The 9,183-nt window shown below is 31.3% G+C and overlaps 1 protein-coding gene across 1 annotated transcript; it reads left to right on the plus strand.

Moving 5' to 3' along the window:
- Positions 1-372: 372 nt before the first annotated feature.
- LOC129805037 (uncharacterized) lies at positions 373-9,183 on the plus strand. Its single transcript, XM_055852848.1, has 2 exons — positions 373-721; positions 7,947-9,183. The coding sequence occupies exons 1-2, from the start codon at positions 635-637 to the stop codon at positions 8,178-8,180; spliced, it is 321 nt and encodes a 106-aa protein (XP_055708823.1). The 5' UTR covers positions 373-634; the 3' UTR covers positions 8,181-9,183.

Below are 9,183 nucleotides of genomic sequence, written 5' to 3' on the forward strand. Positions count from 1 at the left end.
AAATGGGAATTGAAAAAAATACACAATCTCCGGTCTTCTTTATTGAAAGAACAAAAATCCCCAAGTCACATGAATGAAGTGATAGTATCAAAGTTTACTATTGTGATGTGAAAAAAAAACGATGGAATGGAGGGGAGTGATAAGAGAAGAATTTAGTTCATACAAAACGTAGTTTTTCGTAGAATTTTTACATTGAATATTGCGTACGTTGCGTATGTTATGTATATAACGAAATGCAAGAATATCAACATGTGCGTTGAAATGTTCCCCTCCAATCAACACACATACAAACACGCCGAATGGGCGCGAAACGACAACGAAGCCGAAAGCAAAAACGCCGCTTATAAATTCAAAGCATACGGAACACAAATCTTCATTCACAAGTTGTCTGGCATTTGAAACACTTGTTCTTTTGAAAAAAGAAAAACAACATATTCTTTGAAAATACCTATTCATTAATCTAAATTCTATCGGTAATTTTTTAAGTTATTCTAAAAATTAAAAGAAAAAGAAATATTGAAAGTGAAATCAACGGAAGTGTTTAAAATTGGTGAAAAACTATTAAGTTTCGATTGGTCTTCATAATATTCATCGGCTTTTTAGAGAAAGAATTTTCAAAATAAAAGCATATAAAATGGAGAAATTGCCACAATTGTGCCTTCTTCTGTTGATTGGACTGGCTCTCAGCTCAACCACAAATGGTGCATCAATCGTCAATAAGGTATTAGAAATTTTTAATAATTTAATTTACAAAACAGTGTTAATTAACTGGGAAAATATGCAAAGTGTTTGAAAATAGAAGTGTCGCTTAAGAATATGAATTGAAACTTTATTAGTTTAAATTTTAGTGAAGAAGATTATTTATTTTAATGCCGCAACATAGAGAGCATTACTGAAATCAGGAAATAGAGTCAATGAAGTGCAGTATTCAAAATTATCCCTTTAAATGTGATTTGAAATTATTCTAAAACGTTCCAATTAGATCTCAGCGTATTTGAGACACTAGAAAGACTAAAGAAATGTTTAGAACGAAAATATCGAATGGTGAGTGATAAATCAAATGATCCAATTAGCAATCAATTCCAAGCAAAGTATATGTACAGTGAATATTCTAATAAAGCATTTGGTGTGATGATGTTTCCTATGGAATTTCTTCTCAAATTGTAGGACATCCACTTGTTATTCTTTTTCTAAACTGCGTAGTTCGGTGACTTTGACAATTCCATCCAATTTTCCATATTATAAACTTTTGATTGTGTGACTAGTATTTGCTACAACAAAATAGTGGTCCAATCAGTGAAACGATGTCTCCTCCCAAATGGCTTGAGAATGGGACATATGGTGAAAAAAAAATTTCCATAAAATGCGTATCGATAACATTCAATTGATTAGAATAGGTCAAGAGATCATTTAGGACAAATATTTGCGGCGAAAATTCTTCTTTACGCAAATCACACCTTTGCAATCGAAGAAGCATTGTGATTTTCTGATTTCCGTTCTTTCGTGTGTTCAAATGGAAAATTTAAGCAATATTTAATAATCCCTAATTAACCTAAAAAGTTGGAATGGGACGACCGACAATCTGCTCAATTCGTCCACTCTGCATGCGCTCATAATTCAGATGTTATAGCGTAACCGACAGAGTCAGAGTTAGATGTGATTCCTTCATAATCACACCTAGCTTTATACGTGCTGCTACACGGCTCTTTGACAGCAAAAAGTATAAAACGCAAGAAATTTTTCAAGGATGCACCGTAAGCAAACAAATCCAAAAAGTTTTATTGCAAAATCGTGATTTAATTAGAATTTGAGTTATTTTGTTTAAAGCGATTAAAGCATATTTTATGAACGAGCATTTCTAAAATATTGTCAAAGTTATGGTGATATTCTCAGTTGTACCGTTCTTGTTCGAAAAATTACAGAAATATTCCATTGTTGCCAAAAAACGTTTGGAAAATTCAATAGACTTTTCTTTTCCTAACGTAGTCGAAAGCGATAGATAAAGCAGGATACATTGATTAAACTACTTGGTGAGAATCCATTTACGGGAAAGTACTCTCCCTTCGAACATTCATGCCTTCGAATAATGTGAATTTTCTTTTCTTTTTCCGCTTATCATCAATTATTGATAATTATGTGATAATTGTGTATAAGTCTCTAGGAAAAATAAAAGAAAATTCGCATTCGAAGGCATAAACGTTCGAAAGGAGAGTACTTTCCCCCAATTAAATTGTGTTTTAAAGCCTAAAGCCCAAAATAGACACAGGGATCGGCTTAGGGATCAGCCCGAAAAATGAGGATTGGTGTCGATACACTCACGAATCGGCCCATAAATTGAAGGATCAGGCTGATCTTCTAAATTCATGAGGTCTAGTGAAATTACGAGGATTAGGCGACATTAGCGCCAGTGCTGAAAATAAAACGCTTCACTTAGGGGTTTTTTGGGTGCTTTTCGAAATGTAAATTGGGTGAAAAACATGGAGAGTAATGGTACGCAATATCGCAAAATCTTAAAATGCATTAAGATTGGAGTAAAGAGAAGATCAGAGTGCTCCTTCCTGTACGAAAAATCCATTGATAATGCACTTAAGAAGCCTTTCAGCAATCAAAGTGTGGAGAGTTAATCGAAATTTACGCTGAAAACGCTAATCCTTGAATCTAAATCCTCAGTGTATGATAGTTTGGGCTGATCCTTTACCGCCAAATTTCACGAGCTGAGTATTCTCTAGGATCAGCCTGTGTCTATTTTCGGCATAAGCTTGAGAGTATTTCTACGCCAATATATAAGATATATTCTTATATAAAAAGTGAATAACCTAGAAACACTTTTAATTATAAAAATGTGTCAATATTTTTCGAAATTATAAATATCAATGGAATAAATTGTACAGAATATGTTGAATAATATAAGTGTCCTAAATTCGAAAGCCCTTTAAGTCATTAATGATGTTCAGGTACTAAAAATATTGGAATAGAGTTAATTTCACAAATAATAAAGCATCACTTGCAAAAAGCCCTAGTTCGGCTATGGGTTGTTTTTCCGCAATATTATTGAAATTATTATATAAAAAATAAATTGGTGAACTTTATGAGGAAGTGTATACCACTGTTCGTAAATCGAATGAGTTCCTACAACTAAGTTCTTGACCAAAGAATACTACAAGATACACTTAAAGGTTCTTATAATAAAATTTTGAAATGGGGAGATATAAAAAACAGTTCAATTTTATATGTACATTTTGCTGAATTTCATAGTCCGACTTTTAAAAAATTACCTTAAAATGCCTAAAACGAAATGTACATAAGTTTTTTATTGATTTTCTTGTGGTTTTAGACCTTGAAAATTTAGTTTTAATAGAGAATTATTTGTGCTTATATAACTAGAGAACTATTCTCAAATTGGAGAACTATTCTCACATTGGAGAACTTTTCTCAAATTCAGAGAAATTTAGGGAATGTAATCAAATAAACTGCAATTACTTTCTTAAAAGGAACAATTTCTAATGCAAATTAAAAGTTCCTTTGAGTCTCCTAAAGGTTTTTGCAAAAATACTGATGTGCCTCTCTGATTGCAAAAGGTCGAAATTCGAACTATTTCAACCAATATAGATTCATGGTGATCTCTTCAATGGGATTTCTGTGCTATTTCGCGTATCTTTCTGACACATTTGTAAACATTTATTTTTGTGAATGAATTTCCCGCGTACTCACTACACCACAACACTTTAATGTGAGAGAAGCATGAACACTGAAGTCACCAACGGTGTAAGTTGCGTCAGAAAAATCGAAACAGCACAATCCTTGCAGCATTTACCCTGAAAAGCCCTGACTTAGCTCAAAAGCCATGTAAAAGGGGGAAAAAAAAACTCCAGGCGTTTGATAAGAAGATTCTAATCAGCGAATTACATAAGATTTTTGAGCAGAAAAATTCTTAACATGCGGCATGAAAATTAAAATAAAAAAGCGTCATACAGAGCTCTAAGTAGTTTGGAAGTCAATATTCAAGACTCAATCGCATGTAATATTTCCCAAAAATTTTCCACAAGGCATCATTGAACTCACTGGAATTCATTTCAATGATTTTAAGAGACTCATCAAGATTTGACGAAGCGACATGTTGGGGAAAACCCAATCATTATGATAATTTATGCTGAGATACTGATTGAAATTTTCCCAAAGCAATTCACAAATTACTGTGAAGGTTTTTAACCTTTGATAAAAATTTATTCACTTGTCTCAATAGAATGATACCAAATTTTAAGATGGCAATATTGCTATTATTATTACAAATACTGCCTCTAATGCTGTTTAAGATTTAAAAATAACACCTTTGGGGAAACAATAACTTTTTTTAGGGTTGTTTTATGTAATATACAGTGGTAGCAACATAAAATCTGAAACTCATCCATTTGCAGAAAAGCGTTGTCGATTTAGAACTTGAACTATTCGAGCGTCTCAATTAACCTCACTTTATTCTTAAGAATCTCAAAACAAATAACTTTGACAAATAATTTAATAACTTCAAATAAATTTATTAACTTCGTATAAGGTTACAATTGATTTGCTAAATCAGAGGATGACACTGCACATAATATTTTAATGTACCACTTAGAATTGTTAAACTATGACAATAACTTTTTATAAAATCAATTCTTTGAAATAAGCTTAGAATAGTTTGAAGAACCCTCTATTCTTCTGAGGTAAATAAAGCTAAAAGCTTTACGTTAAATACATAGTGTCAAAATTAATGATTTAATATCCTGTCTTAAAGGTGAATGACACTTCATCTATTTTGAAATTTTCTGAATTTATAGTTTTAAAAAGCTCCTCCATAAGCGTTAAAATTAAATAAAATCCAAAGAACTCTTCGTTATTGTATATTTTGTTCATTGTAAGAGAAATTAATCCTACAGTTTTTTCTGCTCACCGTTTATCGCATTTTCGTTTTATTTCTTCAATTTTCTTGTATATTATTGCCACCGAGTATGAGATAAGGTAATACGGTAATTGAAATTTTGCGTAAGAAATGCACTGAAAATGCGTAACTTAACGAAATACGGTGAGCATTTTACTGTCAATGTGATTTTGCCCTAAAATCGGAAATTTTTATCAGTAAATTCGACTTTCAAAGGCATTAACGCTTAAAGATTTACCTTAGAATTGAGTAGTAAGTTTTAAAATTTTGTCAGAAGTTTGCTATAAAAATTTCTATATAAAATAGAATAAAATTTGCTATAAAAAATTACTCCCAAGAGAGTATGTAAAATGTGTAATAATACTTAAAAATGGCAGCTTATAAACAAGTTTTTTTTTTAAATTTAAAATTGAGTAAAGCAAAAATCTTCTGGTAACAAAGTTAAAACTAGAAGAATTTAACATTAAACTTTTAAGGAGTTACAAAGAATTCAAATTTAGACGACGCCGACGTTCCAAGCTAAGTTTTCTTTAGGTATTATTCATGCATAATAATTCGAATAATTCGAACCGCAGGTATTCTTACCTTTTAGGTATTGCCAAATACAGTTTTTAGATCGTCCCAACTTCTTCCCAATTGCAGCAAAAGATTGCCCAAGATCTCTGTAGGCCCTAATTTGGCCTTTTTCGTTCTCCGTGAGTCTGCAGCCTCTTCCCATATCTAAGATCTTTGTTTTTTAACTTCACTACTATGATTACACTTTGCCACAAAACTCACTACCATAAATTTCCTTATTCAAGTGTGCCACCTCGAGCATCATCAACATAAAATAATTACCATCCCTAATTTGAATTTCGCTTTAAATCACTTAAAAAATTCATATTTTGGCTGGCGTGCACTCACGAACGCAAGTGCACGGGGGTCACTGCCATAAAAAGTATTGTTGGATAGGCCTATATTATACAAAAAAATATTAGGTTGATCCGACTTACAGACCACCCACACCACCCACATATAGGTCCGTCCCTATTTGAATTTCGCTCACTGTATAACAAATTTTGGTGGTAAATACAGGAGCAAGACATAATATTAAAGGTCAGTCAGATTGAGCATCAAATCGCTATTGCAAGGAGCACTTTAAAGCTCTCAGTAGTTAATATCAATCAAATTTTCGAATTATTTTCCCGGATTTACCACATAAAAAAATTAAATTTGTAATACGGAAATGCTATACAGTTACAGAATTCCCCTACCTGTTACACAATACAGTAGACTCTCTCAAATTCGGGCATTTGGGATCGAAATGTCACCCGAATTAGAGAGAAATTCGGGCATCGATTTTTTTTAAATGCAATGATTTTTATTCTGAGTGAGTTATTCTGCATACTCATATTAAGCTTACAAACTCTTATAATAAATTTAATGAAACCCTCTAATAATGCAAAATCATATCATAACTAATGGTGTCTACACACTAGAAGCAATTTTCGTTAAAAAATGCCTTTTTTTTTAAAAAAAAATCTGACGTTTCTACGAATGAAGAAATTTCTAATAGTGTGTAGAGGCCTTAAGACAAAACATGGCAAATTTGACCATATTTGCTTCATTCGAAAACTTGAAAATGTCGATAAACTCTTTTCAAATTTAACTGCTGCCCGAATTAAAAAGTAGTCCGATCTTAAAAGAGTCGAATTAGCGGGAGTCTTGTATTCAATTATTTTGTAATCAACAAACACCTAATTTATCTTTTACCTTTACGGCTTCTATGCACTATAAAAAGTTTGTCAATATTTCGCACATTGAAGCAAAATGTTTACGCCTGTTTAAAGAAAACTATCAACTTTTTTTTAACCATACCGAACACAGATAGAGAGTATATGCGCCATTCCCAGCGAGCACATTTAGCTGAAGTATATTTTTCATACTTCAGCTAAAAATATACTTTTTTAGTATATTTTTGCTGAATAAATTAGTAAAAATATGCTGACCGTTTAGCAGTTATCGAACAAAAAGTGCTAACAAAATATATGGAAATGGCTCACTGACTCGCGAGTGTCATTTTAAGGTTAGCATCTTTGTTTAACTCTTTCGTCTCTTTTGGGACTGTAGTACTCAAAGAAGCATATGCATATTCTATGAAAAACAATGTTTTTTAATTATTCAGAATTGATAAAAATCCGATTCTTGTGGATGATTACTAACTATAAGGATGTCCAAATGTGAGATATTTTTTGTAGGACCTCAATTAATTCCTGAGCTTAGATATTTTTGATTAAAAATTGTGAAATTAGCTTGCAGCATATGCTGCGGTCCGGAAAGAGTTAACGTCTCTTCACATTCGGAACAATTTTCGTCAAAAATTGCTTTTTTGAACGAAATATTACGTCAAAGAAATATCAAAATTTCGTCAAAAATACGATTTTTGACAAAATTTATTCCCAGTGTATAGAGGACTCTAAATTAAACACTATCTTATGTTTATTTCTCCATGAGAAATTTACAAAATTAAATTCTTTTACCCCTTTTATTAATACAAATCTTTTTTGATTATGAGCATATCTTCACAATCTCTCTCTTCTTGACTATGGAACATAATTTTATTCTATTTTAGATATCTTTGCTCCTGATGGTAATAAAGATAATGCAGGAATAATATCTTAAAGGGGAACTAGGCTTCCTTACAAACAAGATTCCTAGAAAAACCTTCTTATTTTCTTTTGTGACACAAAAATTGGGCTGTACCATCCATATCCTGTGGGATCAAGTGAAGTGAAGCCCACTGAATGCAAATAAAAATTCTTTAATTCTAAAAAAAATTCTCCGACTTCAAGTAGATTCGAACCCGGGACACTTGCATTTTAGAGTAAACTCTCTACAAGTTGATCCATTGCGAGTCTAATGTTAAAATAAAATATCAACAAACTTTAATTTAATACTAAAACTTTTTATTTAGGGGTAGAATTACAAAAGTTTTTAGTATTTTTGTTTGTTGGGCAGTTTTTATTTATTTTTTTTAAAAATTTCTTTCCAGAGAGCTGTAGCTGAGAGTGAAGCACCAAAGCCAAAAATTTGTCAAAATAATTCGCCATGTGGTTGGGGCATATACACACCTTTCACACGACAAGTTGACTATTTCATGAAGAATACGTGCGTGTGTGAGGAACAAAAACAATGCGTCCGTACCGATGATGATCTATCCGTGAGCGCCTACGTCTACCGGTGCAGGGAGCTAGGCCAACGAAAGAAGTTGGATAATTCATCCTGAAGTCACATCACCTCAGCAAAGGATTAGGAAGTGAAAATAAGACAGATATTTCTTATCTCTTTAGTGCCATTTTCTCTTTCATAACAGAAGAAAAAAAAGACAAAACCACAAAAGTTCATCTCATGACACCTATTTGAATAGTTTTTTTAATTGTAAGAAAAAAATAATTATTACATTTTTTTCCTGTAGGATGCATTAAGAAAATAGGCATGTGCAATTAATTCTAATAATTTCTTTTTCACTGCAAACACTAATTTATGGCCAAATGTACTCAGTTTTGTTTTATTATATTTTTTTTTATAATAATATTATAAACATTAAATTATATTTCGACAAATTGGATGTTATTTAATTTAATCAATGAGGAAATCATGTAAATTTACGCACAGGTACAATCATGGAATAATGTTTAAACAAAAACACAAATTTGTTATCTCATGAGAGAAATTCTGTTCCTTCCTACTTAGTACTTTATTTAGTTTATAGACATTTTTTTTTCTAACATAACTATTAGGATTATCGTAGAGAATAGAAAGAAAAGGATTACAACAAAAAACAATATTTGTTTAGCTCGAGTAATACCTAAAATAATCACACTTTACCATTTTAGAAATAAACATTTTGTTTATTTGTAAAAGCAGTATTTGAAAACATTGATGGCATAATTTGAAATAAAATTATTATTTGAAAAAAAAAGAAACATCTATCATACAACCATTCATACTCAATACAATTTATTTAATAAAAGAAAAATCTTTTCAGTTTATTGGCATGAACACTTCTTCAGTTAGAATCAAAATCTCATTCAGTATTGCAACTCATAAAATAATCATTAAAATTGCATTTTATGAGCAATTATTTCCAGAAGCACATCATACAGTGTATATACAAAGCATTCTTGTTGTATGAGAAGATGAAGGAAATTGACATAAAAAAAGCTCAGATATAATAAAATTAAAGTGTAGCAAAAAAAAAACAATAAAACATTTTTTGATCAATTAAA

Source organism: Phlebotomus papatasi, chromosome 2 (assembly GCF_024763615.1).
Source record: "Phlebotomus papatasi isolate M1 chromosome 2, Ppap_2.1, whole genome shotgun sequence".
In the NCBI taxonomy this organism is placed as follows: Eukaryota; Metazoa; Arthropoda; class Insecta; order Diptera; family Psychodidae; genus Phlebotomus; species Phlebotomus papatasi.

What these genes read in the sequence shown, in the direction of transcription:
- LOC129805037 (XM_055852848.1), top strand. Translation starts at nt 635, where the DNA reads ATGGAGAAATTGCCACAATTGTGCCTTCTTCTGTTGATTGGACTGGCT. An exon ending in GTGCATCAATCGTCAATAAG is followed by an intron (nt 722 to 7,946) that starts GTATTAGAAATT and finishes ATTTCTTTCCAG; the next exon opens with AGAGCTGTAGCTGAGAGTGA.